The sequence below is a fragment of the Crocuta crocuta genome, unplaced genomic scaffold, assembly GCF_008692635.1.
Source record: "Crocuta crocuta isolate KB4526 unplaced genomic scaffold, BGI_CrCroc_1.0 scaffold216, whole genome shotgun sequence".
NCBI lineage: Eukaryota > Metazoa > Chordata > Mammalia > Carnivora > Hyaenidae > Crocuta > Crocuta crocuta.
The window spans coordinates 8,181,785-8,208,440 of NW_027531504.1; the positions used below are offsets into that span (position 1 = coordinate 8,181,785).

The window sequence follows — 26,656 nt, forward strand, 5'->3', positions numbered from 1 at the left end:
GAGGGGCAGAGAGAGAGGGAGAGAGAGTGAATTCCAAGTAGGTTGTCAGATGTGGGGCTTGAACTCATGAACTGTGAGATCATGACCTGAGCTGAAATCAAGAGTCAGATGCTTAACCTACTGATCACCCAGGTGCCCCTGCCAGAAACATTTTTCTTACTTTCTTCTCTCTTCTCTTTTTCTCTGTGTCTTTTTTTTTTTTCTCTCTCTCTCTCTCTCTCTTTTGAGGACCAGTTATTTTTACCTCTGAATACTTCAGTGAAGAATAGGGATATTTGTTTACATAACCACAGTATAGTTGCCAACTTCGTAAATTTACTTTGGTTCAGTTACTGTCTGTATCCAGTTTTGCCAATTGATCTGATATGTTTTTTGTAACATTTTGCCCTCACCAGTTTAGGGTCCAGTTAAGATTAGGTATTTGGCTGTCATATTGCTACAGTTTCTTTTTATCTGGAACATTTCCACACTATTTGTATTTATGCAGAGTACAGGTCCCCTCCTGCTTTTTCCCCCTACACTGTTCTTCATGTTATGTTTATGTAATATTTTCTTGTGATTAGATTGAGATTATGCATTCTTGGCCAGAACGTTGCCTAGAAGATGTTGCCTCACATCTAGAGGCCCAGGGTATCTTTCTGTCCTTCATAGGTGCTGTTAGATTTGATTACCTTGTCAAAGGTCAATGTGTAGCCCGTTTTGGATTGTATAATACTATTTTTTCTTCTTTTGCAGTAAATAGGCAACTCCGTATAAGACTATGCAAATACCTTGCACCTTATCAAAAATTTCCCTTAAATTTAGTGTCCGTTGTTCATTCTTCGTTGTTCATTGCCTGTCTAGCCTTCACCATAATGACTGCCAGAATGATGATTTTCCCACTCTGACATTTCCTTCTCCTTCACCATTTGGTCATTGGCTTTCCTGTTCCTCCTTCCCTCTCTCTCTCTCTCTCTCTCTATTTCCTCCCTGTCAGTTTCCTTTTTTTCTTTACTAATTTCAGTTTTTAAAAATGGTTTATAAGTGATGAGTTATTTTAATTATTTTGGTGCTGTTACTGTGTCCGATTTGAACACTGGGAGCCCTGTTAGGGCGGCCCCTGTGTCCTTAACAGTTTCCAGTAATTTTTTTTAAAGCTCTTTCTTACTTTCTGGTATAACAGTATGTTCTAGCTCATCCATTACTCTTTCCTAAACCTGAAATTAGCCATTTCTCTGAGGAGCCCCATTTCTTTTAGTAGGGATTGTTATTAGAGACCCAGATCTGGGGTAGCTTTCCTTCTTGTTTATTTCAGCAGACATATTTGACATTTTGAACTTTATTCTGTAGGCATTATGAAATCAATAAGATTTTATTAAGCAGGGAGGTGCCTGGCTGGCTCAGTTGGAAGAGCATGTAATACTTGAACTCAGGGTTGTGAGTTTGAGCCTATGTTGGGTGTAGAGATTACTTAAAAATAAAATCTTAAAAAAAAAAAGGTTTTATTAAGCAGTAAAAAATAATTGGTATGCAGAAGAGGCAAAATTTTCCTCTACCTTCTTTGGGTGTCTGGCTGGGCCTAAGAATTTAACTGACGTAAGACAGATTAACAGGAGAAAACCATGCAAGTTTTATTAAATTTTTACATGTCTATGAGAGCATTCACAAGAGTATGAGGACGCAAAGAAGTGACCAGAACAGGCATTTATACCTTTTAGACGAAGAAACAGTACATTCGCGAAGAACTGACAAGACAGAGGGGTTTGGGTTAGGGGTAGTAAATGGTGAAGAAGTAGCCAAGAAGATAAGGGTTAGTTTAACAAGGTTTGTTTATGCAGATTTCTCAGCCCCAAATTCTCTGTGTCTCCTGATGAGAATATCTTTTTTCCTCCTACTACAGCGAGGATGCCTTTCAGATGAGAGTTTTATCTCTTGCTTTCAAGAGGAAAAAAGAGGGCCAGAGTGTTCTTACACCTGCTGTGTTAGTGCCTTTAATTAAAGATAACCACTCTGCTAAAGTGGCAGATTTTGGAAGGACATTCTGGCTTTCTTCAGGCACAAAGTTGGAGTTAAAAAGTTGTTGAACGAATATTGAAAGGAATGTTTTAGGGAAAATTAATTTGTCAGTGTTGCATGTGATGTATTAAAACTACAAGAGAGTATAGGTAGAGATGAGATATGAGAGATTTTGATATTTTAGGCACTAAGAAATTATAATTTGCATTAGAATGACGACAGTGCATGCATAGGGAAGACCTTCGGAACATACCTCTTCCTCACATGTCTAGTATAGGGCCACTGTGTGCTGTGGACACTGATGAGTAAAAGAGACATGAACCGCTGTGGAGCTTGGTGTAAGAGGAACTGTCCAAAAATCCTATAGCTGTATGGCCATGTGGGGGGCGTCTTAGGAAGGAAAAGCACAGGGAGCCCCAAGAGCATCCAGCAAGAGGGACCTGATCTCAACTGAGATGTTAGGGAAGCCTTCCTAGATTGGTTACACATTTCAGTTTGATGCAGTTACTACTAATTTATTAAATAAATTTTAAAAAGTGGGATTATAGTCTCTCTGTGTCAATTTATTTTTAGTGAGTTAAGAATAGAGATTGAGATATAAAAGATAGAAAAGAACCAGGCCTCGAACAAAGTTTTCTCTTCTTATACTGATGGTCTTTTGCTTGAGCTAAAGAGACAGTGTAATTAGTGGTTAATAGTCTGAACTCTGGAGCCAGACGGTCTAGGGTGATATTTGTTTCCCATTTACTAGCTGAGTGGCTTTGGGCAAGTTACTTGATTCCTCTGTCTCCTTAATATTATTATTATTATTATTATTAAGCCTCCAACTCTCGGTTTCGACTCAGGTCATGATCTCACAGTTTGTGAGTTCAAACCCCACATTAGGCTCTGGGCTGACATTGCAGAGCCTGCTTGGGATTCTCTCTCCTTCTCCTTCTCCCTCTCTCCCCTTGACCTTTCTTGCTCACGTGTGCTCTCTCTCTCTCTCAAAATAAATAAATAAAAACTTAAAAAACCCCAAAGTAATGTGTTAAGTGTTAATTGATACACAGAGGAAGAGTTTGTGAGCACAAAAGAAAGAGTAATTCTATGAGGGGAGGGGTGGGTGGAGACCAGGAGTGGAGGCTGTTGAAGGAAGGCCTCCACGAGGCTGGCGGTGACAGGCAAAGAGGAGCAAGGGAGAGAAGCCACCTTCAGAGACAGGGACCAAGCAAATGCAAGAGCATGAAGCAGCTGAGCACAGCATTAGGGGAATTGTGAATTTTTCTGTATGTGGATGGGGGTAGTTACAAGAGAGGAGACTGGAAAGGGTTTTGGACGATATACCATAGACGAGAAAGAGCCATGGAAAGTTTTTAAATGGTGGAATCTGCAATAAGGAAAACCCTCCAAGAATTTTTTTCCCAGGTAAAAAATTGGGTGAATTATCCCTTCCTTCCTCTGCAGAAGTGCTGCGTTCTGCTCGCAGTGTCCTACCATCACCTGTAGTCCTCTCATCAGTTCAGATGACACTGGGACTTGCTTGCTTGCCTTTTTTTTTTTTTTTTCCTTCTCCCCAGACATCCCCTCCTACTTAGGAGAACAGGCTTTTGGTGATAGACCGTCATTTAAGCCCTGGGCTCCTCCACTCCTGAAGGTGAGATCTTGTACAAAATTTCAGGCTCTCTGAGACCCAGTTGCTTTATCTGCAAATGGAGATTATGTACCTCACAGTGTGTGGAAGGATTAAATGAAATAATGTTTGTGAAACACTCACCACAGTATCTAGCGTTCAGCACACATGTAGTATGTAGTAGCTATTACACTTCAGATCTCTAGAAAAATTTTTATTTTTATTTATTTATTTATTTATTTAGTCATTTGTTCACTTGACTACTTGTCTACTCGGCTTGAGCTCTCATATGGTGGGGATTTTGTTTTCTTTTTTTAGTGGGAAGGATCTAAGTTAGTGTTTGATGTTTGGGTGGTTTTTTCACTAATATATGCTGACTACTTGGTGGCTATGTAGAGGGGGTGGCTACCTTAGGGGAGAGACTGGCTAGAAAATAATAACTTTTTAGTTCCTAAAATTGTACATTAGAATCATTTGGAATTATCCACATTCTTCCATTGAATCAGAATTTCTGGATCTCTAGTTTTCAGTTCAGGAGATGATTAAAGCTTGAATTTAGACAATGGCTTTGGGGATAGAGAAAGAATAGAATGATTTTTAAAAAAATTAAGGTGTAAAATTGATAGGGTTTTTGGACTTGTGAGTAGTTTGGGTAGCTGAGAGGATGATGGAATGGACTAAGGTAAAGAGTAGAGGAGGAAGAAGAGCAGGTTTGGGGAGGAAGATGAATGTGAACTAGAGTTGTGGCCATCACAGTGGAGATGTTTGTGAGGCAGGTGGAAATATAGGTCCAGAGCTCAGGAAACAAGTGGAGGCCAGCATTAGATATGTACAGATGTAGAGAAGTCAAGTCAAATAAGGACTGACAAGTGTCCACTGAATGGAACAGTTGAGTCATACCTTGTTCAGTTTCAGGAGAGTCATAGGGATAAATTGGGAAGTAAGGAAGTAGAAGCAGGGAGCACAGACTGCTTCCTGAGGAATATGGAGTGGAGGAAGCAGAAACTAATTAAATATTAAGCGCATGAATGAAATTTGCCATCCTTAGGCCACATTCTAATAAATGATTTTATTTTATTTTAAAGTTTATTTACTTTGAGAGAGAGAGAAAAAGAGAAAGCACAAGTTGGGGAGGGGGGGCGAGGGGGCAGAGAGAGAGGAAGAGTGAGAGAATCCCAAGCAGGCTCCACACTGTCAGCGTGGAGCCTGATGTGTGGCTCGATGGCTCAAACCCATCCACTGTGAGATCATGACCTAAGCCAAAGTCAGACGCTTAACCAACAGAGCCACGCAGGCGCCCCCAAATGATTTTTATTTTCAAGGATTCTAAACTTCCTCAAATCAGTTTAAGTTGAAAGGGGGATTTATTGTAACAAAATTTCAAAGTGATCCATGAATAAGAATTGCTGTACAGTTGGGTCTGAAGAGAATGGTGTCAGGGACAGAGGTAGTTTTTCTCTTTGTTTCACTCTTTCATGGACCACAGGCATCTTTGTGTCTCTTTGTCTTTGTGTCTCTTTGTCCATCCTCATTGCTGCTTACTCAGTATGCTCAAGATCCCAAATGGTCATCTGACCACACAGTTCGATTTACTTTTCACCTTAAGTTTAGTGTAGCCAACTGACTTAATGTCTCAATTCCCAAAATCCAAGAGAAGACTAAAATGCCCTCTGCGTCTTTTCTTGTTGGGTCACGCATAGGTTTCTGGCTGGCCAAAGGTGTTTATTGATAGTTTAGTCAACTGAGGTTGGAAGTAGAGTTGGCCATGTGATACTTAGGACTCTTGCTTCTGAGAGTAGTACCATTAAACACACATTTTACACATCATCTTCTAGAAATAAGCTTTACCATGGCTCTGAAATAGTGGTAATAGTTATGATTAAGTTCATTGGTTCTAAATAAAGGATCCATCAGGTTAGCTCAAAAATAACACAGTAGTGGTTATAAGGATGCACTTGGCAATAAGAAAGATGGAATTTCATGGAATTTCAAAATCAAACATTTAATATGGTGCTGAGCCTCTCAGACATTTTCACTGGAAGGCTTTGAAGGCTCTAAGGCAGTGCTATTTGGAACTTCCATGACAGGGCTTTATAGATTTTCACTTTATTTTATTTTTTTAAAATTTTTTATTTATTTTCTGAGAGAGAGAGACAGAGCCAGAGAGAGACAGAGACAGAGACAGTGTGAGCAGGGGAGGGTCAGAGAGCGAGGGAGACACAGAAACTGAAGCAGGCTCCAGGCTGGCTGTCGGCACAGAGCCTGATGTGGGGCTCGAACCCACGAACCGTGAGATCATGACCTGAGCCGAAGTTGGACGCTTACCCAACTGAGCCACCGAGGCACCCCTAGATTTTCACTTTAGAAGTGAGCTGTTAAAGGACTCAGTGACTCTTCATGTATTTGTGTCCTCTGTATACTTTTGTTTATGCTCTCAGCTAATTTTCTTACCCTCTATTCTGGTCTTTTTCTTCATGGCTTCTGCATACTCAGAATCTATGGTCTTTTGAAACTTTAGCTGGGTTACAGCTTCGATTGGCTGAAGTCTTTCATGCACTCCTATTATACGTTATGACTACACTGTTTATCTGTTTAGTGCTATTTTTTGTGGGTAATTGATCACTTCTCTTCATGGTTCCAGGCCTAATTAAGCATGGAACTCAGCAGTAGTTCATTCTTGGTATTGGGATCCTTTTTTTCTTTTTTGCCACTGGGCCATGTTATTGGTTGCTAGGTAGCTTGTGAGTATCTGCTGTTTGGTCCAGGTGATCACATCTTTTGTCGGTAGATGTGGGGTCATAGAACCTGGCTGTCTTGGACTGTGTTCTCAACCTGGGCTATGGTAGGATAGTTTACTTTAGGATAGAATCATGGCCATTGATTGCCTGCAATCATGGCCTGCACTGTGATTGGTTGACATATTTAATACAATAACATGAATAATTTAGTTGCATTGACATCTGTTTAAATGTTGCATGGACTATAGCAGTAGTTGAAATTTAAAACCACTCTTCCCCCCTCATTTCAGTTTTAATATCAGACTATGGCTAAATTTTACATAAGTATGCTAATAAAAAAGTTTTTAGAGTTTCAGTGATACTCTATTTGGACTTTATTGGCTAAATAATATTTGGAAAATGTTTTAAGATTTTATGCCAAAATACATTGTCATGTGAGGTGGATTAAGTGGTAAATCATATTGAGTCAGATCTCTGATAAGGAAGTATGAATTTATTTTCTCCTGTGAGACATTTATTTTTTTTGATATATAACCTCATATCTACTTGCAGCTTTTAAATATTTTAAGCAGTGATCTAGTTTTAGAATAAAAGTATTTAAAAATAATAAATATGTTTCCAGTTATGAAAATAAATCATGTATATCATAGAAATTTGAGTAGATCAGAAAAGGAAAATTGAGAAGAAGCAACAGTGCTATAGCATTCTGCATGGTTTAACACTAAGAGCACAAGCTTTGAAGTCAGTTGGAGTCCCAGCTTTGTGCCTTATTACAGTAAAATTTTTTTTTATATTTATTTTTGAGAGAGAGAGAGAGAGAGAGTGTGTGTGTGTGAGCAGGTGAGGGGCAGAGAGAGAGAGAGGGAGACAGAGAATCTGAAGCAAGCTCCAGGCTCTGAGCTGTCAGCACAGAGCCCGACCTGGGACTTGAACTTGCCAACTGTGAGATCATGACCTGAGCCAAAGTTGGACTCTTAACTGACTGAGCCACCCAGGCGCCCCAGTGCACCATTACATTTGTAATCTTAGCTGACAATTAATTTAGCTTTCTTTAACTGTATTTCCCCCCTTAGCTAAATGGGAACAATCCCTTTGACTTTATTCAAAGGACTGTTAAAACCATGAGGTGATACAGTGTAGACAAAGTGCTTGGCATTATGCCTGTCATAGAGGTTATATGTTAGCTGTTGTTTAATAGAAAGAATATTTCATTTAGCAGACTACCAATGGACATTTCTTTAACTAGTATAAAACTGAAGTTTCTTACTTGGCATGGTTTTAAAAATGCAAATGATCTAGAAGACATGGAGACTCAGAGCTTTACACTAAGATTCATGGGTTATTTTGATTTTGTTAAAATTTTTTTGAGTTTTTTAAAAATTTTTTATTATTTTTTAAATAGTTTATTGTCAAGTTTTTTTTGACTTTTTTGTTTTATTTTTTATTTTTAGAAATAGTTTGAGTTTGCTAAATTTTTGAGTGTAAAGCACTAGGACGAGTAGAGAGATCACTGAATTTGAATCAGAAGACTTGAGTTCATGTTGTGTCTCTGCAATCAGCGTGATCTTAGGCAAATCATTTGTGTTTCTCTTGGCTTCACTTTCTTTATCTGTCCACTGAGGGCATCACCTAGGCAATTTCTAAAGTGCTTTTAAGGGTAAGCCTGTTATTTGAAAGTCAAAAGAGTACCAAGGTTTTGAGTCCGCAGATGATTTTCAGCCCTAAGATAGCATTTTAAGTGTTATATAACAAATCCAAATAACTTTTAACCTGTTTTCTAGCATCCTTGCTGAGAGGAAACTGTCTTTAGAGCAAGAATTCAGTAAAATTTGATAGCTCATGTAAGGTTACTGTCACATGTAGCAGTTTCCAGAAGATAGTAGGTCCCCTTCTCTGCTGAGATCTTCCTCGCCCCCAGTGTGTAGCTCTTTATGGGTATCTCAGATGCAAGTAAGGTACGTTTATTGCAGTGGATTCTTTGATGCAGCCCCTAGATCTTCCTTCAGGTCAGAGTCACATTCCCTAGCTGCCTGGAGTCATGGCTGCCGATGACTCTTGGCTGCGTCCTTTTCTGGGTGTTGCCCTGACAGAAAGAAGCTGCCTGATCCAAGATTATGTCCCTTTCCTGGAAGCAGCCTGTACTTTATTACTGGTTGATGTGGAGAATACAGAGAGCCATCCTCTTGCCGTGGTTAGGGATCTGTGGAGGGCCATCCAGCTTCAGGACTCTTGGTGGGATTAACTAAGGCTACTGTGGCAGTTGTGCTACTGGTTAGTACAGTTCATCTTCTCCCTCTGCCCAGTCGTGTTGTCCTGTGCCCACACAGGTGTTCTTGGGAGCACCGCCCAGTAAAACTGCTTGCAGTTTTCAGAGTCTGAGAGTCTGTTTCCGTGGGAACCCAAATTACGAGTCATCTGCTATTTGGATAGTCTTTCTTAGAGATTTTTGTATCATGAAAGATGATTATATTCAAGATGGATTTTAATTTTATTATCTTTGTGTTCTCCTTCTTTGAAACTGTCTCTTAGAAAAGGAATCTGTAGTCAGTAGATTAGAGTTCGTTAGGTTCTCAAGTACTGTGCAGGATCGTTTGCTGGAACTTTGAGCGTGGCACACTGAGGCTCTGTTCAGGAGCTTTTATTATCAGCACCATTCTCAGTCCCCTCAACAGATTTTAAGACTTAAAAAATGAAAAGTGGCTTTAAAAAAGTTGTTTTTTACTATTTATTTTTGAGAGAAAGAGACAGAGTGTGAGTGGGAGAAGGGCAGAGAGAGAGAGAAGGAGACAAAGAATCTGAAGCAGGCTCCAGGCTCTGCACTGTCAGCACATAGTCTGATGCTGGACTTGAACTCACGAACTGTGAGATCATGAACTGAGCCAAAGTCGGACACTTAACCACCTGAGTTACCTAGAAAAGTGGTGTCTTCTTAAAACTAGATTATGAGCTCTTATTTTGGTATATTTTTGTGCCTGCCTATCCATATTTGTTGAATCAAAATACCTGATACTCTAAATTTGCTTCAAATATGTAGCTCAATTTTAATTATATGTTAGCTATTTTTAAAATGTTAAATATTAAATACTTTTACTCTTTTACTTAATATTGACTTANGTGCCCTGAAAAGTGGTGTCTTCTTAAAACTAGATTATGAGCCCTTATTTTGGTATATTTTTGTGCCTGCCTATCCATATTTGTTGAATCAAAATACCTGATACTCTAAATTTGCTTCAAATATGTAGCTCAATTTTAATTATATGTTAGCTATTTTTAAAATGTTAAATATTAAATACTTTTACTCTTTTACTTAATATTGACTTAATTGTATGATGTCTATAAGCCCAATTTAGTTACTAATAACTTATCTGTAATTAGTTTTAATAGTCTCAGTCTCTTACTGATTTGGCTTCTTCTTCTTCTTCTTTTTTTTTTTTTTTGACTTGGCTGCTTTTGAGAGAGAAATTACTTTCACATAACCCTTAATAACTGGTAAATGTTTTAGAGTTTTGAAAATGTCCATAAGAAAGCAAAGTATATATAGAGATTGGAAATATAGTTGTTTCTGTGGACATGATTTTTTTTCCTGTTTATTTTGAGAGAGAGAAAGAGAGAAGGAGCACAGGGAAGGAAGAGAGAGAGAGAGAGAGAGAGAGAGAGAGAGAATCCCAAACAGGCTCCTTGCTGTCAGCACAGAGCCCGACATGGGCATTGATCTGATGAACCATGAGATCGTGACCTGAGCCAAAAAGGAGTTGGAAGCTTAACTGACTGAGCCACCCAGGCACCCTTAGACATGCTTTTAAATTAGCCAGTTTAGGACTCAAATGAATCATGGAATGAACTGGAAGGATCCATGATCTTGTCCTGTCCTCGTAATTCTTCATTGAAGAAGTTGAGATTAGAGAAATTGTCTTGATGGGGATCAGATAGATGACTAAGAAATATTTTGGTTGTAGAGAGGATATTGAATTGGGACCTGGGAAACCCGTTTTAATTACAACTTTACCATTACCAGAGTGATGTCAAGTAAACTTAGATTCTAGGGCTTAGTTTCATCATCTATGAAGTGATACAATTGGAACATAATTTCTGAGCTGCTTTCCAACTTTTAAACTTTGATTCTAGTCTTAGTAATGATATGAATGACTACAATGTGCAGTATATCTACCAAATGCTAGGCACTGGTTTAAACATTTTAAGTGTATTTCATGTAATTCTTAAAACAGTTCTGTGAGGCTAACATTATTAGTTCCACTTTACAAGTGGGAATTTGGGGCTTAGAGAAGTTAAATAAATTCACAAAGCTTCTAAGTGGGTAAATCGGAATGAATACAGGTCTGTGAGACTCCAACTTCTGTATTCTTGAATCACTCTTCCTAGATTTAGGTGGACTTTTGCTTTTGGAACATTTAACAGGCCCTGCTGAAATAGGAGCCAGTTGCATTAAGTAAGGATTTGATTCTGACCCCCTTCTCTGGCATAGCGTAGGACTGTGTGTCAGTAGGTTCGCCAGGAAAGACTCAGGATGCAGAAGTATATTGTGTGTTAGCACTTGGGAAATTTTGGAGAGGGTTGAAGTTAGATACAACGGGAGATAGCCTTTTAGAAGCCACTTTGAAAGACAAATTGAATAGATTGCACTCAATTTAGCATTAATAATTTAACAACACGAGTGTGTTTGCTTGCTCATTAAAGTTGTAGGATGGCTCTAGGTTAGGTGGAATTGCTCACATTTCAGAAAATAGGAATTGTTCTCAGTTGAAAGCTGATGTAAATCAGTTAGTTAAATGTGGTATATTGGCAAAGAAGCTTGCTATTTTAAAATTTTATTTATTTATTTATCTTAAGTAATCTCTCCACCCAACGGGGGCTTGAACTCATGACCCCAAGATTAAGTCACACTCTCTATACCGATTAAGCCAGCCGGATGTCCCAAACAGCTTACTATTATTGTATGTGGTTGTGTGATGGGTAGAGAATCATCTGTGGAGTTATTGGTACCATAAGTTTTCTAGGTCATGTTACTACAAAAGTCTGAGTGAGCTTTCTCCTTCAGGATTTAATATGGATCAGGATATATTCTGTTTTAAGAAGTAAGAGAAGTAAGAAGGAACTCTTAGGACAAAAAAAAGTAATTAGCAAAAATGAATTATGAGACAATTTTAAAGGTATTAGAATTACAATGGAGATTAGAATGAAGAGTACTAGTGACCATTTTCAAGGTTGAAGATTTAGAGCAAGCAGGAAGGACTTAAGAGACAAATTTTACATGAAGTTTGAGGACGACAGCCAGGACTTAGAATTAGGAGTACAACAGGTATAAAACGAAAAGTGAAAGTTCCCCTCCCTAGTAATCATCAGTAATAGTTTCTTTGTATTTTTCTACAATTTTCTGATGCATATATCCATTAATATTATATAAATATGATCATAGTCTTCATATTGGGTTTGAATTTTTTTCACTTAATATAGTTTGGAGATCTTTAAGTACCGGCACTTTCAGAACTACTTGTATTATTTGTTTTTAATAACTACATTATATTCTGTGGGTTATCAAAATTTCACTAGTCCCCTGTTGAAAGACATTTAGTTTTGTTTCCAGATTTGCTATTGTAAACAGTACTGCAGGGAACATGCTTGTACATATATAGGTTGTACTTTTGTGAACTTGTCCACTGAGCGATTTCCTAGCACTGAGTCAGAGCATGTACTTATTTTGCATTTAGTTATACTCCCACGAACAATGTATGAGAGAGAGGGTTGATTTTCCAGCATCCTTTCCACCAGTGACTGTTGGCAAAGAGTAAAAACATTGTGATTTTACTCAAATACCCTGAAAACCAAATTGACTTTTTAACTTAAATAGTTAAAAAAGAAAAGATGGAAAACAGAATGCTGTAAATTGGGGGTAGGTACATTAATCCTTTTTTAATGTGTGAAAACTATTGGGTGTCCATTAAATTTAGGTGGACACTTTTATTATGTTCTTACTAAGAATTGTGGTGACTACTTCATTCTATATGGGGTTCCCAGCCTCAGAAAAGTTCCTTTTCTCTTTTGTGGAGAAGATACCACATTGCATCTATTGTATCTAATGTTGTCTACTCCATAATAAACCATCTCCAAGTTTTGACTTAAAACAGCCACTATTTTATTTGCTCTCGATTTTGTGGATCAGAAATTTGGGGCAGGCTTGGCTGAGCGGTTCTTCTGCTGGACTCTATTGAAGTTACCCGTATAGTGGGAGTTCTTTGTCAATTTGATTGGGAGGGATAGTCTTAAGGTACTCTCATTGGGCTGATTGTGTGCATTGGGCCACATAAGTCTAAGGCTAGCCTGGGCTTATATGGTAGTAGAAGAATTTCCATCAGTAAGAGAGCAAATCCCACTGTGCAAGCACTTTTCAAGTCTCTGCTTGTATTTCATTTGCTACTCCACCAGTAGCCAAGGCAAGTCTCATGGCCAGTCCAGAGCCATGTGAGAGAGGATTGTACTAGAGAATTACAGGGGTATTAAAACATAGGTGTGATTCATTGAAGATTATTATTATAACAATTTAACACAGACATCACTTCTTCCTTATATTATGAATAAGTGTTATAAGAGAAATATAAATGAGAGACATGATAGGATTTAAAGGACAGAAAGATTTATCTGAAGGTGGAGATTCAGGAAAGGTTTTATGTCAGGTTGAAAAGACTAAATTTATCAACTCTTGCAAAGTGGTAATTTTTTTCTGTAAACTTTCAACACCATGCAGGGCTATGTGGTTACCATGAATTTTAGTGCATGCTGGAAGGGCAGGGTAAATGCTTAATTCTTTTTCTTTAATTACTAATTTTCAGAATAAGAGTTCATTCTCTAGCAGTGATGAACGAGCCTTGCTTATTTGTCTTTTGACTTCTGTCCTTGGAAAAGGAGAAGTCATGGATTTTTAAATATATTTTATGAACTTATGGATTTGTATATATTTAGTTGGTTTCAATCAAAGTCAGGGGGATTTTTTTTTAACGTTTATTCATTTATTTTGAGAGAAAGAGGGGGAAAAAAAGCACAAGTCGGGGAAGGGCAGAGAGAGGGAGAGAGCGAATTCCAAGCTGGCTCTGCAGTGTCAGTGCACAGACCAATGTGGGCCTTGAACCACAAACCTTGAGATCAGGACCTGAGCCAAAGTCCTGCACTTTACCGGCTGAGCCACCCGGGCGCCCCATTCAGTGGGATTTTTTGATGTGCACATTGCCCCAGTTTTAGCTAGCAGAAGTGCCTTCAAAGTGACTTGTCATTTGGACAGGACCCTATTAGTGTTTGTTAGCTTGTTTGCTTTTGGCATGACAGTATGTCCCAGGTTCATCTTGTAACATTTCTCCTCCAGGCTGAAATTAGCCATTTCTCTAAAAAGCCCGGTTCCTTTCACTGGAGAATGCTATTTAGATATAGTTGTTTGGGCACTTAGGGTGCTCATTGCTTCTGGGCTGTCATTGCTTTTAAGCTTTTAAGTGCTAAGAACTAGTGTGTGTGTGTATACAAAAGTGTATATATGTATATAATGAGATATGTATATACTAGTATATAATATATAGTATAGTGTGTACATAATATATTTATATTATTTATTTTATATTTATATATAAATATTTATATATTTATATTATTATTTATAAATAATATTTATTTANATATATATCTTTTTTGTCTTCTACTGACTATCTTGGTTCTTAACAGTAACAGTTACTTTTTCCTAAACATTGATAAATACCTTTAAAATAACAATACTAATATTACTATTAATAAGATTACTGAATGAATTTTACTATTTTTTAAAAACAGTTATTTTTTTCCTTAATCTATATCTCATTAAGTCTGTGTAATCAAAACACCGTGTTCTTAAATCACTTGAAATAATTATTTTAAAAAAATTTGCTTTTAATCTTTATTTTTGAGAGAGAGAGAGTGTGCGAGCAGAGGAGTGGTAGAGAGAGGGAGACAGAGAATCTGAAGCAGGCTCCAGGCTCTGAGCTCTCAGCACTTAAACTCATGGACCGCAAGATCATGACCTGAGCCAAAGGTGGATGCTTAACTGACTCGCCCCAATAATTACTTTATATGTGGTTGGTTTTACCACCAACTTGAGATTCATTAGGTTTTTAAAAAATGACAAAAAATTTACTATTTTACCATTTTAAAATATATAATTCTGTGGCATTAAGTACATTCATATTTTTGTGCACTCATCAGAACTGTCTCTAGAATGTTTCATCATTCCAAACCGAAACTCTGTACCATTCAACAGTAACTCCTTATTTCCCCTACCTCCTAGCCTCTGGTAAAGACTGTTTTACTTTCTGTCTCTATGGATTTGGTTATTCTAGATATCTCATATGAATGGAGCTATACATACTAGTCCACCTGTGTCTGGCTTATTTCACTTAGCCTAAAGTCTGTCTTCCTAGGTTTATCAGTACTGTATATAGCATGTATTAGAATTTCCTTCCTTTTAAAGTCTGGATAATAGTCCATTGTTATACATATACCACATTTTATTCATCCATTTCCCCATCAGTGAACATTGGATTGTTTCCACCTTTTAGCCATTGTGAATAATGCTGTGAATATTGGTGTACAAATTTCTAGTTCAGTTAGATTTTAAATGAGATTTTATTTATTTTTAAATATACTTTTTAATGCTTATTTTCTTAGAGAATGGGGGAAGGGACAGAGAGAGGGAGATAGAGGATCCAAAGCCAGCTTTGTGCTAATAGCAGAGAGCCCAAAGTAGGGCTCAAATTCAACAAACCACGAGATCATGACCTGAGCCGAAGTCCGACATTTTAGGGAAATCAATTAGAAAGCAACTGGAATGTGGATATACAGTGCTAAATTAGGTCTCTCTTTTATAGTCTACATAGAGATAATGGCACCTTGAACTAAGTGGCAAAGGAAATGGAGAAAAGATAGATTCAGAATTTATGTAGATGACTGGATGACCTTAGCAAAGGTTAAGGAAGAGAGAACTAAGGGTGATGCTTTGGATTTAGGCAAGATAAGGCAACCTGATGTTTCTGTTACTTGAGGTAGAGAATGCAGATGGGTGAAAGGTTTATGAGAAAAGATAATGTGGTTTTGAGTAAACTGGCTCTGGCGTGCCTTCAGGGCATTCAGGTAGAGATGTTTATGGGATGGGAAAATATGAATTTGATGTTCAGAAATCTGGATAAGATTTAGAACTTTATTTTTTGTTAGTATTGGAGGTATTTAAAATGAAGGGAGTAAACGAGATTACCTAAAGAGTATATGGTGAACTAAGAGGTTGAGCATGAAAACTCCCTGGGAAGCCCTGGAATGCTTTCCATGAAATTAAAAAACAAAAAAAAGTTCCCTAAGAAATAGTATTTGTTGTCATTTTGCAAGTATACTTTCTCATTCATCTGTATGTGGTAAGTTCTTAGCTTGTAATAATATAAGGGCGGTAGTGAGGAACCTAAGAAATAATTTGGTTATCCAGTTACAGCACAGGGATCAGGTAATGTATTTAAAGCACCCTTGTCAAGGTCTGCATGTCAGCAGCTGGCTTTTCAAACTCCAGATTTTTAAAAAATTTTAATTAATTACATTAATTAGTTAACCAATTAATTTACATCTGAGTTAGTTAGCATATAGTGCAACAATGATTTCAGGAGTAGAATCCAGTGATTCATCCCCTACATATAACACCCAGTGCTCATCCCAACAAGTGTCTTTCTTAATGCCCCTTGCCCATTTAGCCCATGCCCCCTCCCACAGCCCCTCCAGCAACCGTTTGTTCTCTGTATTTAACAGTCTCTTATGCTTTGTCTCCTTCCTTGTTTTTATATATTTTTGCTTCCCTTATGTTCATCTGTTTTGTATCTTAAATTCCACATATGAGTGAAGTCATCTGATATTTGTCTCTAATTTCACTTAGCATAATGTCCTCTGTTTCCATCCAGGTAGTTGTAAATGACAAGATTTCATTCTTTTTAATTACTGAGTAATACTCCATGTACCACATCTTCTTTATTCATTCATCCGTTGATGGACATTTAGGCTCTTTCCATACTTTGGCTATTGTTGATAGTGCTGCTGTAAACACTGGGGTGCATGTCCTCCTTTGAAATAACACACCTGTATCCTTTGGGTAAATACCTAGTAGTGCAGTTGCTGGGTCATAGGGTAGTTCTATTTTTAATTTTTTGAGGAACCTCCATACTGTTTTCCAGAGTGACTGCAGCAGTTTGCATTCCCACCAGCAGTGGAAGAGAGTTCCTCTTTCTCTGCATCCTCGCCAACATCTGTTGTTGCCTGTGTTGCTAATTTTAGCCATTCTGACTGGTGTGAGGTGGTATCTCATTGTGGTTTTGATTTGTATTTCCCTGACGATGAGTAATGTTGAACATTTTTTCATGTGTCTGTTAGCCATCTGTATGTCTTCTTTGGAAAAGTGTCTATTCATGTCTTTTGCCCATTTCTTCACTGGATTATTTCTTTTTTTGGTGTTGAGTTTGATATGTTCTTTATAATTTTGGATACTAACCCTTTATCTGATACGTCATTTGCAAATATCTCCTCCCTTTCCATTGGTTCACTTGTAGTTTTGCTCAAACTTCAGATTTGTGAAAATCTTCCTAACTGGTTTTTATGGTGAGGTGGGGATGAACTAGATTAACACAATCAATGCTGAAAGTTACATTTTATAAGAAATTTTTATAGATGTTTTATAAATCCCCAAGGTTTTAAGGTTATATATTATTTAATTTCTAATATTAGTATCCTTTCCAGTTTCAGAAATAATTTTGCTAAGTATAGGTGTGTGTAGTATCCTACAGCAATGTTTTCTTCAAAGAGTTTTGCAAATGGAAACATATATTTTTAGTCAACTTGGTTGTTACTGTGAATTAGTTTATTATTAACTTAGCTTTTGCTGATTTGCTTGTTTCCTACCTAGCTTCAGCTAGAGTGGTATGGGTTGCACAGTTGCTTATTAAACATTTATTATATCTCTTCTATTTGCAAAGACTGGTATAGTTATCATTTTAGTCAGTTTTAGTGCTTAGCAGGCTGGTAGGATTTAGAGGTGAGGTTCTTTATCTTTAGTAGCAATTAGGTTGTGAAACTGATTTATTTTCCCATTGAAAATTTTACTCCCTTTCTGCTTGATATTAGAGTAAAGTCATGGGGCAGGGAGAGTATATTTAGAGTTTGGAAACTCTGATGTGGTATATCACCCGAAACTTTTGTTATTCATTCATAAAATAGTTGTTTCCTGTATGCTACTAGATGCTTGTTTTGTTTCTTTTTCTTTGCTATTAGATTAAGATTCTCAGTCACAATTGACAGATAAGCAGCTGCTGGTTGCTTTGTATCAAAGCAGTGCAGTTAATTATGATTTTCACATATAGATTATTTAAATTATAGTCAATAAGAAACTAGTCTGAAATAGGTCAAATATGTATTTCAGTGATACTTTATGTTAAAACTTCTAGGATAGTGATGCTTCGTCTTAAGATATTATATACAATAAACAATGATAACTTTTTCTTCCTCCAATGAAGTTCTGTTCTTTTGTCAAAAACCTGTATTTAGTTTTGTAGCAGTTTTTGCAGAGATTAATGCTGCTTTATATTGATCTTATAGTAGTAGTAGCAATCTGTTTTTATATTACCAGTAACCTAGGATAGCCTATATGTTGCAGGCATTTACTCCTACTTGGCTGAAGTATATAAACTTTTCCCCTATATTTTAAAATGTTGCTCTGTTTGGCCAAAGCCACTGAACATTAATGGTAGGTGTTTGATTATAGTTATCTAGATCTTTTTGTGACCCGAAACATTTTTTAATTTAATTTTTTAAATATTTGAGAAATTAAAAACGTAGTGTAACAAAACTAATGAAATTTTTTTGGGGGGGTGGTTCGGTGCTTAACAAAATCCATCAACACAAATCTCATGCTTTTAATAACAAAGGGGAAAAAATAGCAACAACAACAAAAATAGCCCAAACTTATCAGTCTATTGAAAAAAATTTTAAATGTGTATTATTTTTGAGAGTGAGCCAGAGACAGAGTGTTAGGGGGGCAGAGAGAGAGGGAGGTTGAGAATCCGACGCAGGCTCCAGGCTCTGAGCTTTCAGCAGAGCCTGACGCGGGGCTCAAACCCATGGACCATGAGATCATGACCTGAGCAGAAGTTGGATGCTTAACCGACTGAGCCACCCAGTCGTATGTGACCTTTGAATTTCTCTCTATATATACCTTTTTTTTTTTTTTTTCTTTTGAGAAAGAGAGAGAGCAAGCACAAGTCGGGGAAGGGCAGAGGGAGAGAGAGAGAGAATCTCAAGCAGGCTCCACACCCATTGTGGAGCCAGACATGGGGATCAGTCTCATGACCGTGAGATCATGACCTGAACCAAAATCAAGAGTTTGACACTGAACTGATTGAGCCACTCAGGCGCCCCAAAACTTTAAACNTCGAACCCACGAACCGCGAAATCATGACCTAAGCGAAAGTTGGACGCTTAACCGACTAAGCCACCCAGGCGCCCCTATACTTATTTTTTTTAATGTTTATTTTATTTCTGAGGGAGAGAGAAAGTGCGAGTGGGGGAGGAACAGAGAGAGAGGGAGATACAGAACCAAAGAATGGTCCAGGCTCTGAGCTGATAGCACAGAGTCTGACACGGGGCTTGAACTCCCCAACCATGAAATCATGACCTGAGCTGAAGTCAGTGCTTAACCATCTGAGCCACCCAGTCTCCCCACTTCTTTTTTTTTTTTTTTTAAGTTTATTTTTTGGGAGGAAGACAGAGTGGGCAGAGAAAGAGATAGACTCTCAAGCAGTCTACACACTTTCAGCATAGAGCCCAATCGTGGCCCTGAACTTACAAACCATGAGATCATGACCTGAAGAGAAACCAAAGGCAGATACTTAACCAACTGAGCCTTCCAGGTGCCCCTCAAACTGCATACTTTTTTTTTTTAAGTTTATTTACTTATTTTGGGACAGGGGGAGAGAGAGAGGATATGAGTGGGGAGAGGCAGAAGGAGAGGCCCAGAAAGAGAGAATCCCAAGTAGGCTTCACACTGTCAGTGCAGAGCTCCATGTGGGGCTCAAACTCATGAACTGCAAAACTGTGACTTCAGCCGAAATCGACAGTTGGTTGTTTAACAGACTAAGCACCCAGGTCTCCCATCGAATTGTCAAATTTTTAATTGTCAAATTTGTTGAGTGGGTATGTCCTAATTTAGTTAACCATTTCTTTGTTTTGAACATACAGATTGCTTATAACTTTTCACTTGTGCTTGGAACGCCTATTCTTCCCTGTCTAGAAAAGTATTGATCAAACTTCAAGCCTAGAGACAGGGGTTGGTGGACTTTACACCTTTTAAAAAATGTCCTGTTCATGGCAAGGGTAGGATCTTTGCCCCGCTCTCTGAGTTTCCACAGTGGGCCGGGCTTCTTGATGCCTACCGCATGTAGGGCATTTTGGTCCCTCTCAACCCGTAAGAATTTGGTTGCCTTTACCTATTTTAGGTCCGACATTCTGTACTTCATGTGTTTCTGTTTTATTTTTTGTCTGCTGAGATCTTGTTTTTGAGCATGGTTCTGCTTCTTTAATATTTAAACATTCTTTATCTGTTATTGATCTTTGGGACGGAGGCAGGCAGCGTGTTGTCTGTGCTAACTACGAGTGCTGTCTGGACCGGAGTTGTGGCCCTTCTCTCTCTTCCATGGCGTATTTCAGTGTTTTATATCTCCTGCCTCATTCTCTATTACCAGTTTAACCTATTTAATACCTGTTTGTTTGTGTGTATAACTTTCTGTCTGACACATTTGTTTATTTTTCTTTAAATACAGTGTTCTTATTTCTGTATTCTCTGCTTTTGTGCATTTTTTGGTTCATGTAGTTGGAATGATTGTCACTTAATTAAACTTAACTTTTCCTTCAAGGAATGAGGTTTTTTTCCAACTATCACAACTAGTATTGATATATTTTTTTTTTCTCAAAATTGTGCTTGAATTCAGAGCTATTCCATTTAACATTTAATTTTTTTTCCAGTTGTTTCCTATCAGTTTTTGTTTACATTGGTTTGGTCTCTCCAGCCAGGTTGTAGTCCACCCAGAGACACGATCCTTTTTTCTCTTATGCTGTCCCCATACCCAGTGGCTTCCATTAGGCATCTAGAGCCTTACAGAATGCTAGATACATGGAAGAGGAACAGGTATCTTTTGAAGAAACCATTAAACAAAAATGAATGTACCATGTACTTTTTGGTTACTGTAAAGGGTACCTAAACTTATGTGATATTTTTTTATAAGAACACAGTTTGGAAGGTATTTACCTTCACATTACTTTTAAGTTTTGGCACAAATTCTTATCCTCTTGTTTTCATAAAGTAAAACTTTTATTTTTTTAATGTTTTTATTTATTTCTGAGAGAGAGAGAGGGAGACAGAATGCAAATGGGGGAGGGGCAGAGAGAGAGGGAGGAACAGAATCTGAAGCAGGCTGTAGGCTCTGAGCTGTCAGTGCAGAGCCTGACTCGGGGCTCAAACTCACAAACCACGAGATCATGAGCTGAGCTGAAGTCAGATGCTTAGCCGACTGAACCACCCAGGTACCCCCAAATAAAACTTTTGTAAGTAGAAAAGTTAGAATGATTTATACTGTTTCTTTAGGGTCATCATTACTGTAATTGGACTTCTCATTGAAGTAATGGGATTTTCATGGCCTAAGAACAGAACAAGAAGCCATTAGACAATTTAGCAACAATCGGGGAAGGTTACATTTTGGGAAAATGTGACAGGAATGTGGATCATCTATGTGGAGATGTCTGCTTTTTTTCTTTTTAATATCAAGAAAAATTTCACTGTTAAAGTAATTTGACTATAGATCTAAAATTCTGAAAAAAAAAGAAAAAGAAAAAAGAAACCAAAGAGCAAGACCAAAACCTGAAAAACTAAAAACCAAAATATCCATAACGGTGTCTTGCTATAGAAATCATTATTTGTATTTTGGGATATATATCCTTTGAATCTCCTATATAAATAGTTTTATACACAATTATATAATTATAGTATATATATTTTCTTATGTTTCTATGCAGCTTTTATAGTCATTTTAATGGATGAATTTCAAAGTAGTATCACTTTTTCCTTACTTGGCATTTTATGTTAAATACTGAATAGTTATGAATAGGATGCTTGCTTGTTGAGATAAATGCATAGTGAATTGCTCTCAGTCTTGGTGCTTAAGGCACATCTCGGTGAAGATGTTCAGCAGAGGAGCAGTATGGTTTAGTGATTATGAGCCGGATGGCTCAAGTTAAAATCCTTTCTTACATTAATTAGCCATGTGACCTTGGGTAAATTACTTAGTTTCTGCACCTCATTTCTCTCTTGTGTGAAATGGAAATAGTGATAGTATGCACCATAAATGTTTTTTGCTGAGGATTATTAGGTTAGTTGTCCTCTGAATCTGTCTTCTTACCAAGTGTTTTACTAGATTTTCAGTTCCTTTAAGGTAACATCTACATATTAATGAATGATGATGTTAGAGGATAAATGTTGCAGGAGAAATTGAAAAAGACCTTTAATCCTCCCAAGTGTATGTATCTTTGGGATGGAGTATCAAGTATTGGGGATAGATTGGTAATGGTTGGCATGGATGGCAGATGGATGTGTTGATCTTTTTAGCAACCCTTAAAGTGGTTGTAGTTTAGTTGGTGTAGTAGAGAGAGGAAGGCAAGAGGAATCAGATGATGAGCATTTTAGTTCTTTTTTTTTTTTTTTTTTAATTTATATTCAAGTTAGTTAGCATACAGTGTAGTCTTGGCTTTAGGGTAGAACCCAGTGATTCATCTCTTAATATGACACCCGGTGCTTATCTCAAAAAGTGGCCCTCCTTAATGCCCGTCAGTCATTTAAAACCCCCAACCCCCTTCCTGCAACCCTCAGTTTGTTCTCTGTATTTAAGAGTCTCTTATAGTTTGCCTCTTCCTCTGTTCTTATCCTAGTTTTCCTTCCTTTCCCCTATGTTCATCTGTTTTGTTTTTTATATTCCATAGGTGAGTGAAATCATATGGTATTTGTCCTTCTCTGACTGACTTATTTCGCTTAGCATAATACACTCCAGTTCTATCCATGTTGTAGCAAATGGCAAGATTTCATTCTTTTTTTTTTTTAATATATATTTTTTATTTATTTCTAGGAGAGAGAGAGACAGAGTGAGCAGGGGAGGGTCAGAGAGAGAGGGAGACACAGACTCTGAAATAGGCTCCAGGCTCTGAGCTGGCAGTCAGCACAGAGCCCGACGCGGGGCTCGAACCCACGAACTGCAAGATCATGACCTAAGCGAAAGTCGGACGCTTAACCGACTAAGCCACCCAGGCGCCCCAAGATTTCATTCTTTTTTATTGCCAAGTAACATTCCATTTATGTATGAGTGTGTGTGTGTGTGTGTGTGTGTGTGTGTACCACATCTTCTTTATCCATTTATCAGTCGATGGACATTTGGGCTCTTTCCATACTTTGGCTATTGTTGATAACACTACTATAAACATTTGAGTGCACATGTCTCTTGAAATCAGCATTTTTGTATCCTTTGTATAAACTCCTAGTAGTGCAATTGCTGGATCATAGGGTAGTTCTATTTTTAATTTTTTGAGGAACCTCCATACTGTTTTCCAGAGTAGCTGCACCAATTTGCATTCCCATCAACACTGCAAGAGGGTTCCCCTTTCTCCACATCCTCATCAACATCTGTTGTTTCTTGAGTTGTTAATGTTAGCCATTCTGACTGATGTGAGGTGGTATCTCATTGTAGTTTTGGTTTGTATTTCCCTGATGAGGAGTGATGTTGAGCATTTTTTCATGTGTGGGTTGGCCATCTGGGTGTCTTCTTTGGAAAAGTGTCTGTTGTCTTCTTCCTGTTTCTTTTCTGGATTATTTGTTTTTTGTGTGTTGAGTTTTGTTAAGTTTTTTATAAATTTTGGATACTAACCCTTTATCTGATATGTCCTTTGCAAATATCTTCTCCCATTCTGTTGGTTGCTTTTTAGTTTTGCTGATTGTTTCCTTTGCTGTGCAGAAGCTTTTTATCTTGACGTGGTCCCAGTAGTTCATTTTTGCTTTTGTCTCCCTTGCTTCTAGAGACATGTCAAGTAAAAAGTTGCTGCAGCTGAGGTCAAAGAGGTTGCTTCCTGTTTTCTCCTGTAGGATTTTGGTGGTTTTCCTGTCTCACACTTAGGTCTTTCATCCATTTTGAATTTATTTTTGTGTGTGGTGTAAGAAAGTGGTCCAGTTTCATTCTTCTGCATGTTGCTGCCCAGTTCTCCTGGCACCATTTGCTAAAGAGAATGTCGGTTTTTTCCTATTGGATGTTCTTTTCTGCTTTGTCGAAGGTTAGTTGGCCATACATTTGTGGGTCCATTTCTGGGTTCTCTATTCTATTCCTTTGGTCTATGTGTCTGTTTTTGTGCCAGTACCATACTATCTTGATGATGACAGCTTTGTAATACAGGTTAAAGTCTGGGATTGTGATGCCACTAGCTTTGGTTATCTTTTTCAACATTACTTTGGCTCTTTGGGGTCTTTTCTGGTTCCATACAAACTTTAGGATTGTTTGTTTTAGCTCTGTGAAGAATGCTGGTGTTATTTTGATTGGGATTGCATTGAATGTGTAGATTACTTTGGGTAGTATTGACATTTTAGCAGTATTTGTTCTTCCAATCCATGAGCATGGAATGTTTTTTCATTTCTTTGTGTCTTCTTCAGTTTCTTTCATAAGCTTTCTATAGTTTTTAGTGTATGGATCTTTTACCTCTTTGGTTAAGTTTATTCCTAGGTATTTTATAGTTTTTGGTGCTATTGTAAATGTAATCGACTCCTTGATACTGCTTTCCGTTGCTTCATTATTGGTGTATAGAAATACAGCCAGTTTTTGTACGTTGATTTTTATATCCTATGACTTCACTGAATTCATGTATCAGCTCTAGCAGTTTTTTGGTGGAGTCTTTTGGGTTTTCCGTGTAGAGAGAGTATCATATCATCTGCATAGAGTGAAAGTTTGACTTCTTTTCTGCCAGCTTGGATGCCTTTTATTTCTTCGTGTTGTCTGCTTGTTGAGGCTAGGACTTCTAACACTACGTTGAACAACAGTGGTGAGAGTCGATATCCCTGTCGTGTTCCTGATCTTAGGGGGAAAGCTCTCAGTTTTTCTCTAAGTTCTTTCTGATTTTTGTTAACGGTACAATCTCGAGAAGTCTTTTAGCCACTTTGAATCTGTTTTTTCATCTATAGAGATAACATTTACCCTGCCTCTCTCAGAGATGTCACTATGATTAAATAAGATGTTCTGTGAAAGCGAGTTGAAGACTATAAGGCACTGTTTATAGAAGTAAGCTTTTTATTAATTTAAGAAGACTAAAAATTAGAGAATTCATACAGAGACCTTGATACAGTATTAGGCACACTCTGTAATGAAGGGTAGCTGCTAGTATTATTTGTTATTTTTATTGAGAAGACATCTACTTTTTTGTGTAAAGCTAACCCTGTTTACTGTTTAGGTTATTAAGTAGTTTATGAATATGTTATTAATATCTACTTTGATTTTTTTTTCTCTATTTCAGACTCCTGGGAGAGTTGGCTCTCAAGGTTCTGATTTAGATTCATCAGCTGCTCCTATAAACACAGTGGATGTCAATAATGAAAGCTCTTCAGAGGTATGGAAATAATTGGGCAATAAAATTTGGTAATTTTAAGGGAAAATGAGCAGAGGTGTGAAGTAATGGTCTGTAATTTAAACTTTCATAGAAAGGTCTTATCCTTCTTAGAAACTGGAATATGACTTAAATCACACATAAAAAATACAGTATTTAGTTGTAAGACTAAGAAAGTGTATATTAAAATTGAAAATATTGTTAATTTGTCTTCATTGCTAATGTCATCTGAACTTAAGGAAGGTTTTAACGTTTATAAAAATTACCAATTAATTAGTGTTTATACTGTCATGAACTACTGAGCTAATGAAAAATTAGATTATCTATAAAGTGCATACTTTATTTGCTATCTTTATTTACAACTTTGTAAGAAGTTTTATATTTCATAGTTTATTAAAAAGTAATGGGGAAAGTAAATAAGTCTAAGAAAGAACTCAATTTTTTTGGCAAGTTAGCCTTAGTAGTTGCGTTATCATTATTATTATTTTTAACAAATAATGTTTGCATATTATAGAAAAAGGAGAAAAAGAGGAGAATGTAAAAACCACCAATAATATTGTCCTTAAGATATGGACACACTCACGTTCTGCTCTGACAGTTTTTGTCAGTTGCCCCATTCTGGGCCCAATTGTACTGCCTACGTAATCCCTTTTTCTATGCTCCCCTTTCCGCACCTCTTCGTTGGTGAGTCTGTTTTCTGTTTTGTGTATTTCTGGGTTTGCCTCTATATCCATTTCATCTCCCTGTTTTGTTTCTTTCTGGCCATCTGAACCCTGAGAAGATCTAACAAGACCATGAGAGTGAGAAGAAAAGTATCAGTTGAGCTTGCTCAAAGAGCAGGTTTACTTGTTGACCTCAGTCGGATCGGAAAAAAAAAAAGTCTCTAGTGGGTAGTGAGCAGTGCCTGGTAATCCTGCTGTATTTTCTTCTTAGGATCATTTTCCTACTCTTTGAGAGTTTTATTGCCTTCTTTATCCTCAAATCTCTCGTGTGCTACCCTACCCTATCCCATCTTCCCTCAGTCGCCTTCTATATTATAGGAACTATTGGATGAATGTCCTCATTTGGTTACCAAAGCTACATTTAGCAACTTTATTTTCTCTTATTTAGTACGTGGAAAACAGTTCCTTTTCTTATCAAACTTTAATCCGTTCTCTTGTGCTCTGGATTCTGTTCTCTCACATTCTCATTTGTTTTCTCTCCCTCCTGACACTTTAGTTTTTACCTATGTCATGATTTATTCCTATTGGCATACAAATACTCCTCTAGAGCTCTAGAGGTTCATATGTCCAGTGCTAGGGTACATCCTTGGCAAGGTATACGGTGATCTCTCTCCTCTCTCTCTCTCTCTCTCCCCTCCCATCCCTCCCTCCCCCTCTCCCTCTCTCTGTCAGTTTCTCTTTTACTTTATTTCCCTTTTACCTTAAGGTTGGCATCGTACTTTGAACAAACCCTAGTTTTTAACTTTGTGCCCTTAGCAGCCATCTATATGGAACTTGAAATATCTCCAGGACCTTAAGGAAACAGTCAAAGGAGCACCTGGGTGGTTCAGTTGGTTAAGCGTCCAACTCTTGATTTTGGT

The 26,656-nt window shown here is 37.5% G+C and overlaps 1 protein-coding gene across 1 annotated transcript in view; it reads left to right on the forward strand.

The window, feature by feature from the left end:
• Positions 1 to 1,651: 1,651 nt before the first annotated feature.
• Positions 1,652 to 26,656, forward strand: part of EEA1 (early endosome antigen 1) — a 111,772-nt gene continuing 86,767 nt past the window's right edge. The window contains exons 1-2 of the mRNA XM_077772187.1: positions 1,652 to 1,789; positions 24,985 to 25,077. Coding sequence (XP_077628313.1) covers positions 1,652 to 1,789; positions 24,985 to 25,077 — 231 coding nt within the window. The remainder of the gene's footprint in view (positions 1,790 to 24,984; positions 25,078 to 26,656) is intronic.